Source organism: Oncorhynchus mykiss, chromosome 28 (genome assembly GCF_013265735.2).
Source record: "Oncorhynchus mykiss isolate Arlee chromosome 28, USDA_OmykA_1.1, whole genome shotgun sequence".
Classification (NCBI taxonomy): Eukaryota; Metazoa; Chordata; class Actinopteri; order Salmoniformes; family Salmonidae; genus Oncorhynchus; species Oncorhynchus mykiss.
In genome coordinates, this window is record NC_048592.1 from 10323886 (window position 1) to 10350871 (window position 26986).

Genomic DNA, 26986 nt, shown 5'->3' on the forward strand with positions numbered 1-26986 from the left:
AAATTGAAAGGGGAGAGGTGAGTTATAAATACAAGTCTGCTACATGATCTCATACTAACTCCCCCCTCCTTAGGTATTCAGTGGCTAGCAGTGCTAATTCCTATTTAGTCACCTCCGGCCCTTGTGGAGAGGGATATGAGGGGGAACGGAATGTAGAAATGGGGAATGTGTACTGTAAGGGGACAGGGAGACAGGAGGAGTGTTGACTGGGATGCCAAGCATATCTGGTTGACTGTAGAAAATGAAGGCCGTTTGCTTAACCCATGGCCTGTTACACTTCGTTTGTTACAGTATCAGAGAAATAAAGGGAAATGAGTGTTTTTTTGGGGGGGAGGTCCTTTGAAAACTCACACAATATGGATTTTGTAAGCCTTGTGTATTTCAAACAACTGTGTATCCTAATGTGTCCTCATTGGTGTTAGTTGTAGAGGAGAAAAACAACATTTCAGCAGCTACATGATCCTTCTGTGATATCCACTGTGATTGATGTAAATTCATGCTACTGAAATGCATTGCCCACGTCTAGGCAACAGCAGCCTCTAGTGGCATGATATGACATGGCAGAAAATATGTGCAGTAATTTGGAGCCAAGCAGTCTCCCATAGTCTCGAAGTCTTGCTGACTTCAGAGCCTGGAAAGGCTCCTTGATGTTGTAGGCACAAAGCGTTGATAATAAACGGGGCTGTTCTTTTTTTACTGATTGGTTCTCCTCTGTGTCTTTCTCACTCAAACACCCACACGGACAAGCACACACAGCCTCTGGAATCACCCGCTTTCAACACAACTGATGTTTTTTCAAATCCAAACAACGAGTTCTCAACCCCCTGAAAAAAAATAAACGTTTGAGATAACCAATCAAAGTTGAGTAAATGTTTACGCAAATATTGCACCAACATTTTTTATTTGACTTTTTATTAACAAATATCAACAAACAAAAGAGGAATAGTCACATGCAAACAAGCATACAAACAATCGATTTACATTGCCAGGAATCCTAAACAAACAAATCATATTCATTAATAATACAACAAGTTTTAATTGCCTTTTTGTTTTTCATTTTAGTTAAAGTAGTGCCATATTGTTTAAACTCATTTATAAAGTGAAAAAAAGTTAGGTTTTGAATTAGACCATTTGCATTTGTGAATATGAAATTGACCTAGTATTATTAGCAGTTGAATTAAATATAATACATTTATCTATGTCAGAATTTCTGAAAATATTGCACCAACAAACTGACTCTTGTCCAGACCAATGTGTCATAGCTCTCCTTCGCTCTGTACCACGAGAGTCGCGTCAACCAGGCAGTCTCCCATGGTTGCTCATCTTCTTCATCCAGTGAACTGTTGTTTCCAAATGCATTTACAATTCAATCAGACACAATTTGATTGCGTTGATATCTTGACTTGATATAATGTGTGAGACCTACGCAGTTTAAATGTAACCAATAGAAACTCAAGACTTGAATTAATTGTAATAACTTTTTATTTTGGTCAGCAACTAATATAGAACACCACTGGTCAATGTAAATGGATTTTGGGACAAAAAAATCCCTATTAAAACAACTACCAGAAATTACACTTGACTCTCAAGGAAAGTGAGTTCAGTGATAAAGTAGTAAATAATAGTGAATTGTGAAAAAGCAGTAAAAACTCAAGTCATGTGCATTATTCACTCACCCTCCATTTAACCCTAATCTTTAACCAGCTCTAACCATCTCAGCATGGGGAACTGAATCACTATTATTTGGTCATGATGATAAACCTGAAATGTAATTCCTACCATTTAATCCTGACCCTCTCATTCCCTTTCAGTCTTTCTGTTTCTCATTAACATACAATTTTCTCCTACATAAAGCTTTCTCTATTACTTTTTGATTTGGAAATGTCTGAATTTGTTCTGTATGGCCAGGGAAGCAACCTTAGTATCAGAGGCCTCCAGATCGATGTCAATCTCCTCTTGAGTTAAATAAAATGGAAATATGAATTCAGCTTTATGCCACATCTTTTTTAAGTGTGGATCAAATCAAACCTTTTTGCTTATCTGAATTTACGGGTTTTACGCACCAACCAAAATTCTGGGAGAGCGCGAAGGTCCCCTTTTGATTAAATATTGATGTCAAGTATCATTTGTACATTACTATAGAAAAAATGTAGGGATTCGTTACATTTGACCGTGTAAAACCTATCAGTACTAGTTATTTATCTGGGAGCGAGTCGGATATATACACACTGAACAAAAAATATAAATGCAACAATTTAAAAAAATGTGCTAAAATAAAATACATGTTTTCACTTTTTGGGGTAATGTGTGTAGATGGGTGAGAATAATTTTTTTGAATTTAGGCTGTAACACAAAATGTGGAATAAATTAAAGGGTAAGAATAGTTTTCTGAAGGCACTGTAATTATAGATGTTCTGATTAATTAAGAAAGCTTAACTTAGTTATGTGTTTTTGGTTGTTGAGTCAATTAGACCATGCCCATTTCAAGTGTATCCTTGTAAAACATAAAAAGGTATTTCAGAATATTTAGACAAGTTAGCTGACTAACTCATTGATTCTGCTTTATAGGAAACCCCTCTGCTCGACCTCCTGATCGCTAAAGGTTATTAAATTGTAATAATTAATAATAATATCAGCTATTATGCGCATCATGATGCCATGTTTATGGACTACAGGTGGGAAACCATTTTCACTTCACTTATTGTTATGTGTAGGACAAATATGATCGATTACAGAAAGTACATTGTATAAATAGTTAAAATATTTAGATTAGATGAAACGTGCATTGCACTGTATAATAAGAACGGTGCATTGTTGTACACACAAACTTCCGGTGAAAAAAAGTCCTTCGCCGGAAAAGGAATGATGAAAAAAAACAAGCTGAACGTCAAAACATAAACAGAGCAAACACGCGTCGTCTTTAATTTGACTGTCTCTTTATACACACATTCCTCATGTCGTGTGTTTTTCCAAGATTTTCTACCCAATATGCTATAGCTAGCTAAGTAATAGCTTGAAGATAATACATTACACCGAAGATTAGGACTAAACGACGTGCGCCTCGTTGGGCCTACGACTAGAGGTAACATTAGCTAGCTAGCATGTTTATATGTGGTAACTACCGTGAAATTGGTCAAAGTCCTGCACAACATTTAACTAAATGTACCAACATGTGTAGATTAGCGTTTCAAATCAACCAACAGAATACTTCGTGCTAATACTTAGCTATCTCTGGTTAATTTGAAGTAACATGGCCTGTCAGCTGTTTTGTTAAATGTCAGTGTTGCTGCAGCAAGTAGCTGAGATTAGTTTGATAGTTACTGTTAGTTAGCTTACTCCGTCTGATTAATCAGGCTGTAATACATAATTCATTGGTATGTATGTATGTACAGCCTGAAACGAATGACTGCAACATCGTGTAAATAAATGTTCCTTACAAGCCAGAATGTTTTATAAAATTGCATTTTAACGTACTCTACCGTTTGTCCGTGGTGTCCTTCAGATGGTAGATATGTTTTAAACAATATATCGAGAGGAAAGCAATGATTACCCGACTTTTTAGAGCGCCAGTACTGAAGTTTACATTTCTATCACTTGGCACATGCGCAAAACCATCTAAACGACTGTTCAAACGACTTCAAGGCAGCGTTCAGTACATTTAAAACGCAATAGAACGTTCAATTAATGGAAACGATGCAGTTGAAAAACGGTGAGGGGTTGGGTTGTAGATTCAAAATGCACCTCTAACCTTTTACAACGTCACTCATTGCTTCAAGCCACAGCCTGCCAGTTCAATAACTACAATAACGTTTTTGGAAAAGGTGCCATTCAGTACAAACTGTTCAGCAACGTAGCAAACGTTCAAGCTGGGGGAACAATCCATACAGTTACTTATCGGGATATTATTTTTCGGGGATGTATCTTCTTGACAATATTGTTTTGCTCAAATTGGCTGTACCTGCACCAATCATCATCATGGTCTTTTCTCCATCTTCTTTTTAAATAGGGAGCCAAATAGTTTTAAGCACTTATTTCGACTGACCAAAACTTGTTTTCTCATGGCTCTTTCTTGTCCCTCTGCAGCAGACATAAGGCGAGCAATGTGTTTGGAACAACTAGTTGCAATAACAATCACATTGAGTCGCAATACATATATAATCATGAGAATCGCAATATATATATATAGTATCACGATAATATCATATCGTGAAGTCCCTGGAAATTCCCAGCCCTAGTGCACGGCACGTGCACGTTTGGTCATGAGCAAACATGTGCACGCGATGCATACATACTAACTGAAGTCAGCAGGTATTTACATGGTTTTGTGCATGTGATAGAAATGGGTCAACAATCATTTCTTGTGGATATTTTGTGTCAAATTATGTGCATCTGAAGGGTAAACTGAAGGGTAAACTGCACAGATAACCGGTAGAGTACATTCAAATGTAATTGTATTCAACATTCTGACTTGTAAGGAACATTTACACGATTTTGCAGGCAGTTCCAGGCTGTATATACCAAATAATTGTCTAATACAGCCTAGCTTACTCCTAGTGGACTAAACCACTCCATAGTGAGGGAAGTTTCTGATGAACCACCAACAAAATGGAGCAGAGACCAGGCTTTGTGGAATTTAGCTCAGACTACAACGATTTGCCCCAGATCAATACTTCAAAACATTTAAATTATGAAACGCAAACCGTGTACCTATGTTTGTCCTCTGTAGTTGCGTGCCTTTGCAAATGAGCAGGTGCTAATTTAATCTCAAAAAGGAAACAGTGGGCCATTTTCATTAATGTTTTATTGAAAAAGTATGGATTTCATCTAACACAGACTACAGAGGACAAACATAGGTACAAGGTTAGCGTTAAGTAGTGATCATGGGTGAATCAATGTTGTCTGAGTTAGATTACACAAAGCCTGGTCTCTGCTCTAGTCCGTTGGTGGATTTCATCAGAAACTTCCTTCACTGTGGAGTGGCGTTAAATCAGCTAGCTTACTCCAAGCTACTGGCTGCAAAGTTAGATACACATGAAACTAACTGCCAGTCTATAGGTAAGTGCACACTTGATTTCATTAATGGAAAACTTCACTCTAAATCTATCTTTTGATATTTGTTTAGTTAGTCCATTGTTGATATAGTCCCAAAATGTTTTGCATGTCAGCAATCAAGTCTTCAAGATAAATAACTTTCAAAGTACAGAAATACAGCCGGTATAATGCATTTTGCTGTCTGTATTTTGAAATGGAAATATATCTTAACTTGATTGCTGACATGTAAAACATTTTCAGACTATATCAACAATGGAAACAAATACCAAAATAGTTTTTGGGTGGAATTTTCCTTTAAGGCCTAGTTGCTGATGTGTTTAGCTAGCTAGTTTGCAAGATTTCAATCATATGATAGCTTAATTTGTTCATTAGTCGCCTTAGCTAGCTGACAAAACTGGCTAGCTGTCTTGAGTGATGTCTTGCTACATTGCTATAACTTAGAAGGTCAAGTCAGTTGTTTGGACATATTGCAATTATTGACAATCAATATAATTAGGTGTCTTCAAAAGCAGCCAACAATGTAATTCACTTAACCCTGTCTCTCTGTTCATTCCAGGCTCTCCTCCTGTCCACGTGAAGAAAGAAACAGGATGGCAGAGGCAGATGGTAAATCCAGTGTGCTTAACGGTGAGGGATCACACAGGCCTCACTGTTGTTTTAGTTTAGTTTTCCATAAGCGCTGGCTGTCGGCTAAACAGCCGGTAACAGAATCATTGTCAGTCGGCTACTTTTTCCACTTTATTAACTAGGCATCATTTCATAAAATTGTTTCAATTCGCCAGTCAGAAAAGTCTTCCGCTAGAATAAACTATATACATATATTACTGATCTATAGATAGGACAGGCGCCTGTCAGTCACAAAGCGAGCGACGACAAGGAAACACTGCTGGTTTGTCAGTCTGCTGTCTGTCCCGCCTCTCGGTACCAGTGTTATTTTCGTACGCTGTGGTTGGCTGTAGTCAAATGTATTTTCACAGAGGGAGCGCATGAGTCTCCTGTGAGTGAATTTACACGTCCCGTGTAATGTAAGTGGTAACGATGAGTTGAAATCCACTTAATTATTGTTTTGTTGCAGATTCATATAGCCTTCCACTGAGTCGGGGCCCATAGGCTATTTACTGTGCTTTGATTGATGACCGAACAGCTTGTGTTGACTCGTTTATAAAAAGTGTCGAACTGACTGAATAAAGTCTCTTAAATCCCTTTGCGGTTCATAAATCATACAATGTATTCATGTCCATGGTATCACATCAGGACAAGTAAACCAAAGATCTTGTTTGTATTTTCCTAGGATTCGAAGCCCATGTTGAGACTTGCCAGTGACCTCTAAAGTGACTTGTCAGTGTAGCCTAGTTATGGGTTGGGTTGTTCGCAAACAAATGTCTCTTTTAAAAATAAAAATGTTTAGGTCAACAGAACAAACTGTTGCATCAGTGAGAAGGTCGTTCATTTGGCTCCTTAATTTGCATACTGGTAGGCTACTACTGCTTTTTGGCAATTATCTGCAGTTAAGTTATGAAAAAATGTGATGAAGATGTTGAATCCTCACTGCAGGAACCATAGGTAGTGGAGAGGCAGCCTCATTCAGTGTTTTTCATTAGAGCTGGCCGTTGGTTAACCACGCGGAGTTGTGGTGCACAGCCTATTTACTGTGCTTTGATTGACAACTGAAGAGCAAGTGTTGACTAGTTTTATAAAAAAGTGTCGAACTGACTGAAAATTGATCTCCTATATCCCTTTGCCATTCATAAATCATGCAACATGGTTATATGTCCATGCTAACCCATCGGGACAAGCAAACCAAAATATTAACTTTGTATAGCTCCGCATTGACATGATTGGTTGACAGTGGGTGGGGGCGGTACATCCTGTATAAACACAAACTCACTTCCTTGTCAACAGCTCTGCATTGCTCCGTGAAGCGCAAGAAGTAAACTCAGGAAAAAAATAAATGTCATTTCACTGTCAACTGCGTTTATTATCTGCAAACTTAACATGTGCAAATATTTTTATGAACATAGCAAGAGTCAACAACTGAGACATAAACTGTAGAAGTTCCACAGACGTGACCTGAGCCAAGGGGGGGGTCAACATCAAAAGTAACAGTCAGTATCTGGTGTGGCCACCAGCTGCATTAAGTACTGCAGTGCATCTCCTCCTCGTGGACTGCACCAGATTTGCCAGTTCTTGCTGTGAGATGTTACCCCATTCTTCCACCAAGGCGCCTGCAAGTTCCCAGACATTTCTGAGGGGAATGGCCCTAGCCCTCACCCTCCGATCCAACAGGTCCTAGACATGCTCAATGGGATTGAGATCCGGGCTCTTTGCTGGCCATGGCAGAACACTGACATTCCTGTCTTGCAGGAAATCACGCACAAAATGAGCATTATGGCTGGTGGCATTGTCATGCAGGACGGTCATGTCAGGATGAGCCTGCCGGAAGGGTACCACATGAGGGAGGAGGATGTCTTCCCTGTAACGCACAGCGTTGAGTTTGCCTGCAATGACAACAAGCTCAGTCCGACGATGCTGTGACACACTGCCCAAGAACATGACAGACCCTCCACCTCGATCCCACTCCAGAGTACAGGCCTCAGTGTTAGGCTAATTTCTTTGATGATAAACGCGAATCCGACCATAACACCTGGTGAGACAAAATTAAAAATCCTACAATGTGATTTTTCTGGATTTTTTTCCCCCCATTTTGTCTGTCATAGTTGAAGTGTACAGTGCCTTGCGAAAGTATTCGGCCCCCTTGAACTTTGCGACCTTTTGTCACATTTCAGGCTTCAAACATAAAGATATAAAACTGTATTTTTTTGTGAAGAATCAACAACAAGTTGGACACAATCATGAAGTGGAACGACATTTATTGGATATTTCAAACTTTTTTAACAAATCAAAAACTGAAAAATTGGGTGTGCAAAATTATTCAGCCCCTTTACTTTCAGTGCAGCAAACTTTCTCCAGAAGTTCAGTGAGGATCTCTGAATGATCCAATGTTGACCTAAATGACTAATGATGATAAATACAATCCACCTGTGTGTAATCAAGTCTCCGTATAAATGCACCTGCACTGTGATAGTCTCAGAGGTCCGTTAAAAGCGCAGAGAGCATCATGAAGAACAAGGAACACACCAGGCAGGTCCGAGATACTGTTGTGAAGAAGTTTAAAGCCGGATTTGGATACAAAAAGATTTCCCAAGCTTTAAACATCCCAAGGGGGCACTGTGCAAGCGATAATATTGAAATGGAAGGAGTATCAGACCACTGCAAATCTACCAAGACCTGGCCGTCCCTCTAAACTTTCAGCTCATACAAGGAGAAGACTGATCAGAGATGCAGCCAAGAGGCCCATGATCACTCTGGATGAACTGTAGAAATCTACAGCTGAGGTGGGAGACTCTGTCCATAGGACAACAATCAGTCGTATATTGCACAAATCTGGCCTTTATGGAAGAGTGGCAAGAAGAAAGCCATTTCTTAAAGATATCCATAAAAAGTGTAGTTTAAAGTTTGCCACAAGCCACCTGGGAGACACACCAAACATGTGGAAGAAGGTGCTCTGGTCAGATGAAACCAAAATTGAACTTTTTGGCAACAATGCAAAACGTTATGTTTGGCGTAAAAGCAACACAGCTGAACACACCATCCCCACTGTCAAACATGGTGGTGGCAGCATCATGGTTTGGGCCTGCTTTTCTTCAGCAGGGACAGGGAAGATGGTTAAAATTGATGGGAAGATGGATGGAGCCAAATACAGGACCATTCTGGAAGAAAACCTGATGGAGTCTGCAAAAGACCTGAGACTGGGACGGAGATTTGTCTTCCAACAAGACAATGATCCAAAACATAAAGCAAAATCTACAATGGAACGGTTCAAAAATAAACATATCCAGGTGTTAGAATGGCCAAGTCAAAGTCCAGACCTGAATCCAATCGAGAATCTGTGGAAAGAACTGAAAACTGCTGTGCACAAATGCTCTCCATCCAACCTCACTGAGCTCGAGCTGTTTTGCAAGGAGGAATGGGACAAAATGTCAGTCTCGCGATGTGCAAAACTGATAGAGACATACCCCAAGCGACTTACAGCTGTAATCGCAGCAAAAGGTGGCGCTACAAAGTATTAACTTAAGGGGGCTGAATAATTTTGCACGCCCAATTTTTAAGTTTTTGATTTGTTAAAAAAGTTTGAAATATCCAATAAATGTCGTTCCACTTCATGATTGTGTCCCACTTGTTGATTCTTCACAAAAAAATACAGTTTTATATCTTTATGTTTGAAGCCTGAAATGTGGCAAAAGGTCGCAAAGTTCAAGGGGGCCGAATACTTTCGCAAGGCACTGTACCTATGATGAAAATGACAGGCCTCTGTCATCTATTTAAGTGGGAGAACTTGCACAATTGGTGGCTGACTAAATACTTTTTTGCCCCACTGTCTATGGCTCCCGAGTGGTGCAGCAGTCTAAGGCACTGCATCTCGGTGCAAGAGGCTTTATTACAGTCCCTGGTTCGAATACAGGCTCTATCACATCCGACCATGATTGGGAGTGCCATAGGGCGGTGCTCAATTGGCCCTGCGTCATCCGGGGTAGGCCGTCATTGTAAATAAGAATTTGTTCTTACCTGACTTGCCTAGTTAAATAAAGGTTCCATTCAAAAAACAACTGGCGACAACCGTAGCGCAATCAATAGGAGGGAAGCAGTGGTTGGTGCTGAAAATATAGCAAACTTGTTATGTAAGTGTTGCACACCAACAGATTGAGAAAACCTACACCAGTTGAGTAATTCATTTCAACAATAATCTTCATTTTAATTTGACTTTACAAACAACAAGAGGGCTTAATTGGAGTCTACTCGGAGCCTAGACCTATATAAAATATCTTCACTGGCTGAGGTAGGCTATGATGCTTAACAGCCTAATAGAAGTAGGATATTTTTTATTAGGCCTACTTAATTGCAACTGGTCAAAAATGTAGAATCCTACATAAAACAATCATTTAAAGAAAAAAAGTCTGCACGTCCGAATGTGCAATGTAGCTAATAATGAAAAGCGCACATTTAGAGTTTGGGATTTACAAAAGTAATTGGAAAGGTAGATACAAATTATTTGTGACATTGTGGTTGCAATAAAGAATGTAAACAAGATGCTGTGTTTTTATTTACAGTTGTGATGGACAACTGGAGGCATTTTGAAAACAGGTTTTCAAACACTTGTTTTTCACAAGTGTACGTACTGTAGTACTCTAGCAGGTGTTGCCCATCATGCAAATGTTTATTATTAGCAGGGCAATATACGTTTTATATCCTGGCTACTGTTGTGAAAATCCTTTCACTTGCAATGTATTCAATGCTTAATTAAGTACTCTAAAGTGTTATATTTCTAACTCAAAACAGCAGTACAGTATTTCTTCATCGACATCTTTATGCTTTCGTTAATTAAATAACGAGAAAAAATGCATTCAAATGCAGACGTTTATTTAAACAATATTTTAGTCACACTTCCACCCAGCTCCACGGCCACAGGTAAAACCTTTTATGAGATGGTCAATGCATTTGTTGCATTGTATTGTCAATTTTTCTAGACAAAACATCTTGATGGCCTTGACCAGTTAATCTTTGCTTGTCGGCTTGGCAGAGTTACGGGTGAATGTTTTCAGTTGATGCCAAACAAGTTTGATCGGGTTTAAATCAGGAGACCTGCATGTAGAGATGAGAAAACATATTTTTAGATATACTGTAGGCCTACCGAAGGTGTTGTTTGTCATTTCATTTCATTTAACCTTTATTTTACTACATAAAGGCCTACTTACTCTGCTGACGTCTTGACCCAATTTATGTCCTCGTTTGCAACGCAAACCCGGGCCGGCAGTGTGTTTTGGGTCATTGTCTGCATTTGGAGAAGGAAAAAAAGACATTTAGCCTAACAGCCAACATTAGGTACAATAATAGAAATATACATGTAAATGGGCCTAAACGTAACAAAATATCGCTATAATCCTACCTTGATAAAAACTATGTGGTCCCAGAAACACCTCTGACATAGGGTCCAGCATATCTCTTGATGATTTCTTCCTCAAAGAAATCTTGAGCCATGATACCTGAAAAAGGAGGCAAGAGTAAATTATTGTGGAACACATAACAGTCCGTGAGGTGTAGGCTACAATATTTTATGTAACTTTTGCTTTGTAAATTGCCAAACTTACCATCAAAAAATCAAATATGGGACTGTTCCCTGGCGAGAAATTTCCCCCCCACACATGGAGTGTGAGCGGATGCTTGGGACTCGGCTTGCTTGATCTTCTTCCTTTTTTTTCTGTAGCAATTTTGAGCAAATTGCTCAATGTCCACGGTTGATTCGTCGGTGAAGATGATGTCATTGAATGTCTAAAATCCAACATTTCTAAATTTGTGGAGTACCACATTAAACTGATGGTTGAGAATCTCCCATCTTATGTCAAAGACACTAGTCACATGATCTCATTGAGAGAGGGCTTAGGAAGGATACCAGGGGGCACCCTGCTGGCCACTTGATGTGGATAGCTTGTACACTAACATCCTACACACTTGTGGCTTGCAGGCGCTACAACACTTCCTTCAGCAGAGAGACTCTACCCTTGCTCCATCCAATGATTGCATCTTACAACTTACTGAACTGGTATTATCCCATAACTACTTTGTCTTTGAGTCAGACTTTTTCCTTCAAATTCGGGGTGTAGCCATGGGCTCCCCTTTTCCCCCAACTATTCAAACCTGAATGTGGGACAATTTGAAGAAGCATTCCTTTTTAAAACAGACATGCCCCTTACTTTCTAAAATACTTATATGGAAGAGATGCATAGATGTCTTTTTGCTCTGGGAAGGAAGTCAGCAGGAACTAAATGAATTCCAAACTCTACTAAACGAGAGCTCTGAATACCTCAAATTAACCATGCAGACTGATGAGAGAGAAATAAACTACCTGGACTTATGGATCATCAAAGATAATGATGCATTAAACACTCGTACACAAAGCCCACAGATCGCAATACCTTGCTATGTGCGGATAGTATGCATCCCCTTCCCCTCAAGAATGGTCTACCATATAGCCAGTTATGCAGGGTTAAACAAATCTGTGGCCACCAGTCCGATTGTGACAGCAATGCTAAAAAAAAAAGAGGGGCACAAGGACAAAACCCTTGATGCTGCAATTATGAAAATATATCAAAAAGAGTGGAATTACTAAACTCAACCAAAGAAGAAAAACAACGCAACCGTCTCATGCACTAAGTACACCAAGGGTTCGGAGAAAAGGAAAGCAATCCTGAAAAAGCAGTGGCATATTCTGCAATCAGACAAAAAAATCGCACACCCCTTCAAGGGACCCCCAATGGTAGTCTATAAGCGTGGTCACAATACTGGAAATAGTTTGGTGAGATCTGACATGCCCACTGAGACACTCTTGACACCTATCCCAAATGGGAACTACAAATGTGGCTCATGCGCACAGAGCGATAGCACTATCAATCAAATGTATTTATTTATAAATCCCTTCTTATATCAGCTGATGTCACAAAGTGCTGTACAGAAACCCAGCCTAAAACCCCAAACAGCAAGCAATGCAGGTGTAGAAGCACGGTGGCTAGGAAAAACTCCCTAGAAAGGCCAGAACCTAGGAAGAAACCTAGAGAGGAACCAGGCTATGAGGGGTGGCCAGTCCTCTTCTGGCTGTGCCGGGTGGAGATTATAACAGAACATGACCAAGATGTTCAAATATTCATAGATGACCAGCAGGGTCAAATAATAATAATCACAGTGGTTGTCGAGGGTGCAACAGATCAGCACCCAGTAAATGTCAGTTGGCTTTTCATAGCCAATCATTCAGAGTATCTCTACCACTGAAAACAGCAGGTCTGGGACAGGTAGCACGTCCGGTGAACAGGTCAGGGTTCCATAGCCGCAGGCAGAACAGTTGAAACTGGAGCAGCAGCACGGCCAGGTGGACTGGGCTCAGCAAGGAGTCATCAGGCCAGGTGGTAATGAGGCATGGTCCTGAGAGAGAGAGAGAAATAATTAGAGAGAGCATACTTAAATTCACACAGGACACCGGATAAGACAGGAGAAATACTCCAGATATAACAGACTGACCCTAGCCCCGCCGACACAAACTACTGCAGCATAAATACTGGAGGCTGAGACAGGAGGGGTCAGGAGACACTGTGGCCCCGTCCGACAATACCCCCAGACAGGGCCAAACAGGCAGGATATGTCTTTCTTCAGACAACCACATACAGGTCGAAAGATCACTGTTAGGGGTATCATCTCATGCAAGACCAAGGGAGTAATCTATCATCACCTGTTCATGTGGAAAAGCCTATGTAGGACAAACGAAAAGACAATTAAAACAACGCAGCTCAATCAGGTGTAAGAACATTGACTATCCAGTAGCAACTCACTTTGTTGAAGCTAACCATTCCATCTCCTCCCTCAAACACACAGGCGTTGAGCATGTTCCCCTACCAAGGAGAGGCTGTAACATCGAGATCCTACTACTACAAAGGGAGACTTACTGGATATCCTATCCTAAAACTATTGACCCCTAGTGGTCTGAATATTGACTTTGATCTCAGGCCCTTCTTATGAACACATTTTTTTTCTTCTAAAATACTTTTACAGCTTATTAGTGTACACCTAATATGTTCCCTCTGTTGATGTTCATTATATATATTGTTGAACCAAAAGATTACATGTAACAAAAATTCAATACAAAATTATGTGAAATTGAATGAAACAATGTATGTTGATGCTAATATGATGTACAATATTCTATTATGTTTCTATGTAACAATAGCATAATATATTTAATGTCATATACTATTTTTTAAACAGTTTCACAAATTAATTTGAATTAACTTAATCATTATGACACACCCCTCACTACTGTCATTGGTTACACTAATTGCACTGGGGTTCTACATAACCTGGTTAAAGTATTCATGACATTACCCTGAGGAAGGCACAGTGATGCCAAAACGTTGGTAAATACCCATTAAATTGCTGGGAGATTACACATGGAGTGTGCGACTTTCTTTATTTTGATTAGTTTATAGTCATTGAATGTCTCGCCAGCTTTGATCCATGCCTAGGCCTGCAGGACGCGAAGTTCATTGGGTCGAAACTACACAACATGGCTCTTAGAAGGGCTATATTATGGCCTTTATAAATATTATTTTGGCCTTTATTCAGATTACAATTGCTCACTTTTTTTAAACGAAATAATCTCAAATATTGTTTATATATACAGTGCCTTGCGAAAGTATTCGCCCCCCTTGAACTTTGCGACCTTTTGCCACATTTCAGGCTTCAAACATAAAGATATAAAACTGTATTTTTTTGTGAAGAATCAACAACAAGTGGGACAGAATCATGAAGTGGAACGACATTTATTGGATATTTCAAACTTTTTTAACAAATCAAAAAATGAAAAATTGGGCGTGCAAAATTATTCAGCCCCTTTACTTTCAGTGCAGCAAACTCTCTCCAGAAGTTCAGTGAGGATCTCTGAATGATCCAATGTTGACCTAAACGACTAATGGTGATAAATACAATCCACCTGTGTGTAATCAAGTCTCCGTATAAATGCACCTGCACTGTGATAGTCTCAGAGGTCCGTTAAGAGCGCAGAGAGCATCATGAAGAACAAGGAACACACCAGGCAGGTCCGAGATACTGTTGTGAAGAAGTTTAAAGCCGGATTTGGATACAAAAAGATTTCCCAAGCTTTAAACATCCCAAGGAGCACTGTGCAAGCGATAATATTGAAATGGAAGGAGTATCAGACCACTGCAAATCTACCAAGACCTGGCCGTCCCTCTAAACTTTCAGCTCATACAAGGAGAAGACTGATCAGAGATGCAGCCAAGAGGCCCATTATCACTCTGGATGAACTGCAGAGATCTACAGCTGAGGTGGGAGACTCTGTCCATAGGACAACAATCAGTCGTATATTGCACAAATCTGGCCTTTATGGAAGAGTGGCAAGAAGAAAGCCATTTCTTAAAGATATCCATAAAAAGTGTAGTTTAAAGTTTGCCACAAGCCACCTGGGAGACACACCAAACATGTGGAAGAAGGTGCTCTGGTCAGATGAAACCAAAATTGAACTTTTTGGCAACAATGCAAAACGTTATGTTTGGCGTAAAAGCAACACAGCTGAACACACCATCCCCACTGTCAAACATGGTGGTGGCAGCATCATGGTTTGGGCCTGCTTTTCTTCAGCAGGGACAGGGAAGATGGTTAAAATTGATGGGAAGATGGATGGAGCCAAATACAGGACCATTCTGGAAGAAAACCTGATGGAGTCTGCAAAAGACCTGAGACCGGGACGGAGATTTGTCTTCCAACAAGACAATGATCCAAAACATAAAGCAAAATCTACAATGGAATGGTTCAAAAATAAACATATCCAGGTGTTAGAATGGCCAAGTCAAAGTCCAAACCTTAATCCAATCGAGAATCTGTGGAAAGAACTGAAAACTGCTGTTCACAAATGCTCTCCATCCAACCTCACTGAGCTCGAGCTGTTTTGCAAGGAGGAATGGGAAAAAAAATTCAGTCTCTCGATGTGCAAAACTGATAGAGACATACCCCAAGCGACTTACAGCTGTAATCGCAGCAAAAGGTGGCGCTACAAAGTATTAACTTAAGGGGGCTGAATAATTTTGCACGCCCAATTTTTCAGTTTTTGATTTGTTAAAAAAGTTTGAAATATCCAATAAATGTCGTTCCACTTCATGATTGTGTCCCACTTGTTGTTGATTCTTCACAAAAAAATACAGTTTTATATCTTTATGTTTGAAGCCTGGAATGTGGCAAAAGGTCACAAAGTTCAAGGGGGCCGAATACTTTCGCAAGGCACTGTATATATAAACAATATTTGAGATTATTTTGTTTAAAAAAGTGAGCAATTGTAATCTGCAGTTTTGTCACACTACACAATTTGAGAATTTGGCAATACGGCCTACCGGCCTAACAATCGCTGACCATTTATAAACACACCAGTCCAGGACCTCCACATCTGGCTTCTTTACCTGCGGGATCGTCTGAGACCAGCCACACGGACAGCTGATGAAATGGAGGAGTATTTCTGTCTGTAATTAAGCCCTTTTGTGGGGAAAAACTAATTCTGACTGGCCGGGCCTGGCTCCCCAGTGGGTGGGCCTATGCCCTCCCAGGCACACCCATGGCTGCGCCCCAGCCCAGTCGTGTGAAATCCATAGATTTAGGGCTTAATTAATTCATTTCAATTGACTGAGTTCCTTAAATGAACTGTAACTCAGTAAAATCGTTGAAATTGTTGCATTTATATATTTGTTCGGTATAGGCCTAGATGTAATCCAAAACAACTACCGGTAACACACTGAATTCATAAATGTTCAGTCATTTTAATTGCAAAGTCATCTCTTTCTACTCAATACCACAACTAATTGTACCAATTTGGGAGGTAAAGTTCAAGTTTTCAATAGCTGTGTGTTTCAGATGGAATCAAGGCATCATAATGTACCAGAGGCTACCAAAATTAAGCTCATTCTGCAGTTTATTGTGGGGGCATGCCCCCCCGGACCCCTGAGCCAGAATATGAGAGCAGAGGAATTGTTGAAAAACCCACTCATCGCTCACGGAGTGGTCTTTGCGCACCTCTCCGGCGCTCAACGTCCTTTTCCACTTCCCCAAAAATAGCTCATCGCTCACAGGAAAGAAAAATGCAGCTCTAAATTAGCTCCATTCATTTTTTTGTTGTTGCTTAAAAAGATAATTTAACAAACACCCCATCTACTTTTGTGACTATGTACCATTTGGTTTTGAAGTAAGGCTATTGTAAGAAGCTTCAACATTTCAACCTCATGTCGTAGGCTGTTAAACAAGGACCTACCTGGTGAGATGCGGCCACTGTGTTAAAAAAACCAAATAGCTTTTTCTCTACTCTATTGATTATCAGATACTTCAGTTGTAACTGGCTCTGTGGCGATTTCCAACTTACAGTTGATAGACAACTTAGAAACTGCTAAACAATTTTTTAAAAATAAATACAACAAAATAGGCCTAATTTAAAAGAACAATGATGAAGGAAATGAAAAATGCTGTGCAGAGCATGCCCAGAGCTCCTGGCTGAGCAGTACCGGAGCGAAAGAGAACGCTCGGCCCGCTCCACTCCATTCACATCCTCTGGCCCAAGCCCGGAATTCCCTTGCTGGCTACTTTTTCTATTTGGCTGGCTACTCCATGTTCTGCTTTTGGCTGACTGGAAATACTAACTCCACCAGAACCTGCTACGTAAAACTAATGTGGGCATCTCTGTACGTTTTGTTTTTCAGATGGGTCTGAGGAGCCAGATCCAGGAGAAGACCAGCGAAGGGAGGGAGATGCTTCCGCAGCCACAGAGGGACACTCTGGCTCTCAAGCAGGTAGTAGGAGAGGACTATAGCAAATAGCTGTCATAGTTCAACATCTAGCCACGACACAGGACACCATGACTTTGACATTATACACTTAATATTTGTTTTTACAATGGATGAGTTTCCTCAACACTTCTTGACAGTAACTCTTTTTACTCAGTGTGTGACGACTTGCTCTCTTGCCCAAATGCTTCCATTAGCTCCCAGAGAGGCAGGAGACGAGGCTAAGAACAAGCCAATGCCAGATGCTAAGGTTACAAGGGTGCCTGGAGAGGAGGAGGAGGACACAGACAGCATGGACGGCAGTGGCCTCTACTCGCTGACCGAGGAAGGGGAGCGAGAGAGCGAGGGAGGTAGAAGAGAGAGAGTGAATGAGAGGGATGCAGGAAAGCGGGCCGCCAGAAAGAGGAACCGCCCGAGTGGTAGCACCGCCCACCACTCCTCCAGCTCTGACGAGGATGACGATGATGAGGAAGAGGAGGAAGATCAAGAGGAGGTAGAGGACGAGCAGGCCATGGACTCGTGGTTGGGGGCGGAGCTGCGTGACCTCAGCAGGCCGTCATGGCGGGCGGTGCCCTCCCTGAAGTCGAGGGAGATTGGCCGGGGCTCGCACCAGTTTGTGAGGCGTGTGTGTGGTGCACGAGGCTTGGTCCAGAGGCTGGAGCTCCAGGGGCGCCTGGAGAGACACACTGGCTGTGTGAACACCCTGCACTTCAACCCCTCAGGCACACGCCTGGCCTCCGGCAGTGATGACCTGCGGGTGGTAGTGTGGGACTGGGCACGTCGCCGTGCTGAGCTCGAGTTTGACAGCGGGCATAAGAGCAACGTCTTTCAGGTTAGGGGAGAGGACAATCAGGCTAGAATAGGATGGGATAGTAGAAAAGTGCAACATTTCTTGTGTTGTTGACAGACAGCCATTTAACAAGTCATTGTAAAATGAGAAAGGTAAGCTATAAATGTGGTAGGGGACTTTTGAGAGATGTTGAAATGTACCTTTCTTCCTCCCCAGGCAAAGTTCCTGCCACACAGTGGAGACTCCACCCTGGCCATGTGTGCCCGGGATGGTCAGATCAGAGTGGCTGAGCTCTCTGCCACTCAGCGCTGCAAGAACACCAAGAGAGTGGCTCAGCATAAAGGGGCAGCACACAAGGTATGGAGACCATGTGTATACCTCAGGAGTGTGGTTGTATTCGTGATAATGAGTTTCAACATTTGTCCAAGAAGCCAGACTTCAGATTGCGTCTCAAATGAAACCCTATTCTACATATATTACATAACTTTCGACCACCAGAACCCTACAAGGAGTGTATAAAACATTACTAAGAACACCTTTCTAAAATAGAGTTGTTCCCACCCTTGCCCTCAGAACAGCCTCAATTCGTCAGGACATGGACTCAAAAGGTGTCAAAAGCATTCCACAGGGATGCTGGCCCATGTTGACTCCAATGCTTTCCACAGTTGTGTCAAGTTGGCTGGATGTCCTTTGGGTGGTAGAACATTCTTGATACACACTTGAAACTGTTGAGCTCGAAAAACCCAGCAGCGTTGCAGTTCTTGACACAAACCGGTGCGCCTGGCACCTACTACCATACCTTGTTCAAAGGCACATCTTTTGTCTTGCCCATTCACCCTCTGAATGGCACGCATACACAATCAATTTCTCAATTGTTTCAAGGCTTAAAAATCCTTCTTTAACCTGTCTCCTCCCTTCAACTATACTGATTGAAGTGGATTTAACAAGTGACATCAAAAGGGAACATAGGTGATCACCTGGATTCACCTGGTCAGTCTATGTCATGGAAAGAGCAGGTATTCTTAATGTTTTGTACACTCAGTGTATGGCAGCTTTGGTCAAAGTAGGGCACAATGTGGGGAACTGGTTGTCATTTGAGATGCAGTAGTTCTAAGCCTTTTTAAGCGGAGACCTGAGTTGATATAAGTGTGTTGTGTTTATTCTGTCTGTGTGTCAGCTGGCCCTGGAGCCAGACTCTCCCTGCTCCTTCCTGTCGGCTGGGGAGGACGCCATAGTGTTTGCCATCGACCTGCGCCTCGACCGGCCTGCCAAGTGAGTGATAACGCCTTAATGCAAGATCACTTGGACATTACTGTACTAAGGTTATTCGTTTTCCCTGACCATGTCACCAGACCAGGAATAACTCCAGGCCCAATGTATAACATAACAGCCGTTTAACCCTTTACCCACTTTGTTTTACTCTTTTCCTCTTCTCTCAGTAAACTGGTGGTGGTGAAGGAGGGGGATAAGAAAGTGGGGTTGTACACCATATTTGTGAACCCTGTCAACACACACCACTTTGCTGTGGGTGGGAGAGATCAGTATGTTAGGTGAGACTCAGATCCCTTTTATATGTGTATCGTAAAGCAGAGAGAGTGCATTCTTTGGATTCTGCACATTCTTACTATGTTCTCTCTCTTACCTCTCCTCATCTTCAACCTTTTTAGGATATATGACCAGAGGAAGATTAATGAGAATGAAAATAATGGCGTACTGAAGAAGTTCTGTCCATCTCACCTGGTATCCAGCGAGTCCAAAACGAACATTACCTGCTTAGTGTACAGTCATGATGGCACAGGTAAAGCACATGACTCAAACACATTTTTATTCACAAGTCTGAGGTCCTCTGACTCTTGCTGTTATGACTGTCCTCATGTCTGTTCTCCCCATCAGTGACCATGTCTCTCTCGGTCTGTCTGTTCAGAGCTCCTGACTAGTTACAACGATGAGGATATCTACTTGTTTGACTCCAGCCACAGTGACGGTGCAGACTACCGCAGGAGATACAAGGGCCATCGCAACAACGCTACGGGTACTGGGGGACAAAAGGGGAAGGAATGATTATGAATTAGTCAATTATAATTAAAGAAAACAGCAACACATACACTGGATAGGTACAGTGAAATGTGTTATTTTTACAGGTCAGCCATTGTAGTACCGGGCCCCTGGTGCAAATTAGATCTATGTGCCTCGCTGTAGGGCACATTGACAGATTTTTCATCTTGTCGGCTCGGGTATTCGCACCAGCGACCTTTTGCTTACTGGCCCAACGCTCTAACCTCTGGACCTCTCTATTTCTCCGTTTCACAGTGAAAGGGGTGAACTTCTATGGCCCTAGCAGTGAGTTTGTGATCAGTGGCAGTGACTGTGGACACATCTACCTGTGGGACAAGGTCTCTGCCCGCATTGTCCAGTTCATGGAGGGAGACCGAGGAGGAGTGGTGAGAGAGGGAAGGAGGGATGGTGGGTGGGAAGCTGTGTGCGGTGCTTGAAGAAGCTGGCGAGCGCAAGCAACACTCTCAAACAAAATTGTACCGTGTCAGTTTCACTCATTCATCTCAATCTGTCACTTCACACTTTGTCTCATCCTCTGTTCCCAGGTCAACTGCCTGGAGCCCCACCCTCACCTCCCAGGTCTGGCCACCAGTGGTCTGGATCATGACGTTAAACTGTGGTCCCCCACTGCCGAGAATCTCACAGGGCTCAAGGGCCTCAAAGACGTACGGTTCATACCAATCTATCCACACAAACCACAACATATCACCAATATCCCAAACATTCCCACGACGAACAGGCCCCCATTACCATCGACAGGGCTGTAGTGGAGCGGGTCGAGAGTTTCAAGTTCCTTGGTGTTCACATCACCAATGAACTATCATGGTCCAAACATACCAAGACAGTCGTGAAGAGGGCATGACAAAACCTTTTCCCCCTCAGGAGACTTAAAAGATTTGGCATGGGTCCCCAGATCCTCAAAAGGTTCTACAGCTGCACCATCGAGAGCATCCTGACCGGTTGCATCACCGACCTGGTATGGCAACTGCTCAGCATCTGACCGCAAGGCGCTACAGAGGGTAGTACGAACGGCCCAGTACATCACTGGGGCCAAGCTTCCTGCCATCCAAGACCTATATAATAGGCAGTGTCAGAGGAAAGCCCATAAAATTGTCAGAGACTCCAGTCACCCGAGTCATTGACTGTTTTCTCTGCTACCGCACAGCAAGCGGTACTGAATCGCCAAGTCTAGGACCAAAAGGCTCCTCAACAGCTTTTACCCCCAAGCCATAAGACTTCTGAACTATTAATAAAATCGCCACCATACAATTTACATTGACCCCCCCTCCCTTTTGTACACTGCTGCTACTCTCTGTTTGTTATCTATGCATAGTCAATTTTCCCCCACCTACATGTACAGATTACCTCAATTAGTCTGTACACTGACTCGGTACTGGTGCCCCCAGTATATAGCCTCGTTATTCTTATTGTGTTACTTTTTATTACTTTTTACTTTATTTGGTAAATATTTTCTTAACTCTTCTTGAACTGCACTGTTGGTTAAGAGCTTGTAAGTAAGCATTTCACGGTAAAGTCAACACTTGTTGTATTTGGCGCAAGTGACAAAGTTTGATTTGAATACTGCATACCAAAGCTGTGAGTTTTGATGTGACTGTTGTTGTGGTCGTTCAGGTGATGAAGAAGAACAAGCGTGAGCGTGATGAGGACAGTGTTCGCCATGGAGACCAGTACGACACACAACTCCTGTGGTTCCTCATGAGGCACATGAGAAACAGACGGCCCCAGAGGGTAAATTGAACACACCACAACCCACCCACCATGTGTAATCTCTATTCCAGTAATCAAATCACTACACCCCGCTCTCTCTCTCTCCCTCTCTCTCCCTTTCCCTCTCTTTTCTTTTCCAGACACGTCGCGAGGGTGCAGAGGGAGACACTGATGAATCGTGGAGCTCTCCAGATTCCTCTGATGAAGAGGACGGAGGGCCAGACCACGTCCAGTGCATGTCCTCTTGAGCCAAAGAGACATGTGAGAGTACACACACACACACACACACTTTATTGCCCTAGAATTTATCCACATAGGCAGGCACTATCGACACACATGAACACTGAGAGACCATAAGTAACAGTAAAGGTATTCACATATACACACAGCATACACACACAGGCAGACATAAGTACATACACACAGCTGAGGGGTAGGGAGGGTGACTCGTATAAACCAAGACACAAAATCGAATTTCTTATCCGACAGGGACTGAATTGTAGACATTTTTGTTCATACAGTCTGCTGATGCAAATAGTCTCAACCCTGATTTTGTTCTGATCTGTATTAGAGGGAGGCTGATGAATGCTCACATCCCTAGACAACCACTTGGACTCGTACACCCATACATGTGCTCTGCCAAGCCCCTAAGAACTTACCCACTTCAACAACACACACATTTCACAATCTGCTGAACATCAGAGCACACATTTACCCCACTCTCCTTAATAACCCCTCACCCTCGTACTTTTCTGTTGGTGATGGCAGAAATGGAGGGATGGGAAATACACCTTCTAACCTCTGATCATCCCCCAAATGTGATTCACTCCATAGATTTGAAACCCGAGCCCCTTACACTTTCTAACCCTCTTCTTCTCAAAGTTAGTTTCAGAACATCAGCACGTGGCCAATCAGTTTAGCCTCCAGATGGCTTATACCAGGTGACTTCTTCCCTTCCACTCTGCTGTGTTGCTTTTCGTCTCCCTCAGCCCAACCCCCACCACGCTACTGAGTGCACTTTAATCAGGGATATATGGTGTGAGTTTCTTAGACAAAGTGTTCGTTTGGCGGCCAACCATGCAATGTTATGAAACATTGGCTACATTGGCCCCCGGAACAACCTCAGTGACGTCAAGGTGTACTTTCTTTCTCTGAGAGTACATTTGACTCTAGTTGTTTAGTTTGGGATTTGCACTTAGCGGGAATGTCTGAAACAGCTCCGGCTGGAGCAAGGAGAAAGAAAGATTCCTCCCCCATCCTTCTCCTTTACACTCCTCCTGGACGAGCACCCTGACCTCAGCCCCTCCCTCCCTAAGCCATCCTCTCTTCCGTTGAGAGTACATTTCGCTGAGACGGTGAGCTGGAGGGCTACTGAGGACCACCTGGATGGTCTCATTGCAAAATTCATACAGTATATACATCCAAAAGGTTTCTCACTTTTCTGTTTGAGGAACCCTGATGATGAGGCCCTAAGCCTCGGGTCCTGCTACCTACATCCCACGGCTCATGCCAGCCGTCAGCCTCTGCCAGAGATCAGACTCCATAAAGAAGGACCGAGGTTTGATCAGGCTCTGGAGATCAGATGTAGAGACTGCTGTTTGGCTCTCTTTTTGACCTGTGTGGGCTTTCAGAAGCCATTATTCTCTATATCTGGGCCCATCTGCCCATTCAGGCCTCTGGGTCTGTGTTATAGCATTCAGGCCAGGGGGACAGAAGAAGGGAGGATTGATCTGCTTGCCATTCTTTTCTTTTTTTTTGTGGCAGCGATAAAGTCCAGCTTTTTTTCTCATTTTGTATGAGAATTATAGAAGTTAGATCAATTGATATGTACATATATTAAAACTGTAAAGAAATCCTCTTTAGCAAATTATGTTTGACTTAAGAAATAATTTGTCAAAATATTTGATTGGTATCGATGCAGAGGTTTATATTATATATGAGGTACAAAGTACTTTTAAAATGAAGAGACAAAGATGACGTAATTTGTTTTTTCTTTTTTTGTAAATTATCTCCCCAATTGTTACATTAGCCTATATCGGCAGGATTCAGTTGAACCGTGAATTGAGTTTGGTTCCTTTTCATTTTCAATTTTCTCCCTTCAAGATCTTGACCTATTTTTCTTTGTTCTTATATGCATCTTTTAGGCTTTTGATCAATGATTTATTCCACTGCTGCCTAATATTGTGTTCTACTGGTGCAGTTGGAAACCTGTTCAATTTGTGCAATAAACAGAAGACCGTGTCCCTTGTGTTATTTTGACATTGGTTGTTTCAGGCATCAGAGGGTTATTCCAGAAAGCCAGATTAGTGAGTTAGCGAGATCTGTCAAACCAGAATTTGAGCATACTCAGAATTTCCTGTTTCCAGAAAGAGAGCTTGACGTATAGCCTGATCAGAATCCATAGCAAAAAATGCTCTGTAGCAAACATGCTACCTATTAGGTTAACTTGATCTTAGCCAGGCCTGGTGAATAAAGACGGGGCTCTCGGCCAATCAGATTCTTGTCCGTCCCTATGGACTGTCCATTTGCGGAAAATCCAAATTACATCGGAGCCTGCATTGTCCCCAATGCATTACAAAGGGAATTAATTATTGGACCTCGAGTAGATCCTTTAGATCAGTGGCTCTCAACCAGGGGTGCTAGGACCCCTGGGTGTTCTTGAAAAGACTCACTCATTCAGAAGGTTTTCTTCAGGAACGTATTTTTTTCCGCAGAATCAATCATATCTGGCCAACATACTCAACCAGTAGCACTGTAACCCAAAGCCGTAAGAAGTCTGCCTCGCATTGAAGAGATGTTCCTGTAGTGGCTTCCTATCCTCTTTACCATAGCCACTGCCCAAGCCTGAAGCGGGGTTGTTTGGTACGCATACAGTCCACACAAGGTTTCCAAATGGCCAAACATTCAATGACATCCAGGGATATGGTGCAACAAAAATGTTTATTCTTCTTATATCTAACAAATAAATAATTCTCCAATCAACTTAAAGCAAAGATTACTTGATATGGAAAATACATAATATAACGTATGTCTGTATGGTCAAAAAACTATACCGCTCCTGCATCTAGCAAGGACTCCCTCCTCCCCAAAGGCCCAACTTCCTGCCTTTATCCTAACACACTTACCACAATACAATGAATGGGCAAGAGGGGGGGGCAAAAACTGAGTTACACTAACAAATGAATATATCTCAATCAGGAAAATATAAATCATAACGGTACGTACCTAATATTTCCGCTCCTGCATAAGTGGAAGATACTCCCTGATCTATCTCTTCCAGAAGAGGTCAGTGATATATTGTACTTGCTTCCATCTCCTCGTGAGTATAGGTCGCTTCTCTGGAATAGTCCTGGTGGCAGGACTGGCTTAGCTTTCAGATGAAGCAGATGGTTCGGAGTCAGGGGTTCTAGATCATTAGGGTCATTTGTTACAGTAGTGATTGGTCTGCCGTTCATAATTGCCTTCACACAAGGCTGTCTGCAAAGCCTCATCATCCAGTACTTGCTCTTTAAGGACTGAATAGAGGATATTTTTCACCAGTTGGATCAACCTCTCCCATACCCCCCCATGGTGGGCTCCAGAGGGAGGATTGAATGACCATGTCACTCCTTCCTTCAGTAATTCATTTTGAATCTTGTGATCCAGCTCTTTCAGAGCTTCTCCTAGCTCTCTGTGTGTTCCAACAAAGTTGGTGCCATTGTCTGTTCTGATACTTGTTACTGGGCCCCTTTGACAGGGGCAGGGCATTGATGCAGGAATCAGCATCCAGATAACTAGCAACTTCTAGATGGGCAGCTCGACTCACAAGGCAAGTAAAGATCACACCATACCGCTTCACATGAACGCGGCCTCGCTTCACCTCTATGGGGCCGAAGTAATCTATGTCCACATGGGTGAAAGGCGGCAAATCAGGTGACATGTCTTTGTTGCATTTCCTGGCCATCAGAATTGCAGGTACAGTAGGCTCCGGTCAGTTGACTGCCAGTGATGCTTTGCTAATCTCAAATTGATAAGACTAGACAACATGATGAATAGCCTAATTTATCTCGCAGATTCCAAGCGTCATTGGTTCTATAGATGGGACATATCCTCAGTCAAAGACCCTCTGGACCAGATGAAGGAGACTACGTGACTAGAACATCTTTTCACAGCATAAACGGGTAGCTATTGAATAGTGTAGCCTACATCTTCACCAAACCAAGTCATTCAACTCAATGATCTTCCTTCCTTTTTTTTTGTCAGATCTGCGACTCCCATGGGGTTACGACTGAACATAGTACACATTGTTTCCCCTGTTGTTATGAAAATTATTATTCATCCTACATAGGCTATGGAATGGGCATGCCATTGCAACTGTGACAGGCTACTACAACTTACACACAGTATTTATCCAGAGCCTTGACATGTAATATCACCAGTGTTGAAATAACACTTCTCTATAAATTGAAAGCTTTATTGCTAATCAGCCATGTGTGTAAGCTAGGCCTATTAGGTATTACGTTTACTCTGTCATTTTCTGCCAGGCTCCCTCTGGCTTTTGCGGCAGGGGGTGAATTACTTTTTTTTGGTAAATATGTGAACATATTTGTTGTGTGTTACAATTGTTTCTTGTTCTGTGCTATGCCTGTTTTGACTCCATATCTATCATCTACCTTTTTGAATGTTGCATGCAATCTGAGATTCGCTTAGCCTAATTACTTTAAACGAGAAGCAGACGTTCTGGAACCAAGAAATTCCAGACTCCCTTATCTGGTTAAGGAAAGCCGGATATGTTCAGGGAATCCTGAATTTGTTAAACCATCTTTCAGGAATACCCCCCAGGTTGAGCTTACTCTTTTAAAGCAAGGTCAACAAAGGTGTTCTCGTTTGACCCACACATTGGTCAAACATTTTGTCTAAAATGTACTAGAATCGAAGTCTT

At 42.1% G+C, this 26986-nt stretch overlaps 1 protein-coding gene across 2 annotated transcripts; it reads left to right on the forward strand.

The window, feature by feature from the left end:
- The first annotated feature begins 2842 nt into the window (after window positions 1–2842).
- Window positions 2843–24306, forward strand: LOC110508493 (DDB1- and CUL4-associated factor 8). Of its 2 annotated transcripts, none has more exons than XM_021589040.2 (13): window positions 2843–3082; window positions 5609–5679; window positions 17409–17498; window positions 17690–18324; window positions 18499–18639; window positions 19460–19554; window positions 19722–19832; window positions 19950–20080; window positions 20207–20314; window positions 20593–20723; window positions 20883–21002; window positions 21970–22086; window positions 22206–24306. In XM_021589040.2, exons 2-13 carry the CDS (start codon window positions 5643–5645, stop codon window positions 22311–22313), a joined length of 1824 nt encoding a protein of 607 aa, XP_021444715.1. In that variant the 5' UTR covers window positions 2843–3082; window positions 5609–5642; the 3' UTR covers window positions 22314–24306. The 2 variants fall into 2 exon arrangements, with proteins under 2 accessions (XP_021444715.1, XP_021444716.1); XM_021589041.2 differs by having other exon boundaries at window positions 5609–5658.
- The last annotated feature ends 2680 nt before the right edge of the window (window positions 24307–26986 follow it).

What these genes read in the sequence shown, in the direction of transcription:
- LOC110508493 (XM_021589040.2), top strand. Translation starts at nt 5,643, where the DNA reads ATGGCAGAGGCAGATGGTAAATCCAGTGTGCTTAACG. An exon ending in TAAATCCAGTGTGCTTAACG is followed by an intron (nt 5,680 to 17,408) that starts GTGAGGGATCAC and finishes TTTGTTTTTCAG; the next exon opens with ATGGGTCTGAGGAGCCAGAT. An exon ending in CCATCGCAACAACGCTACGG is followed by an intron (nt 20,315 to 20,592) that starts GTACTGGGGGAC and finishes TCCGTTTCACAG; the next exon opens with TGAAAGGGGTGAACTTCTAT.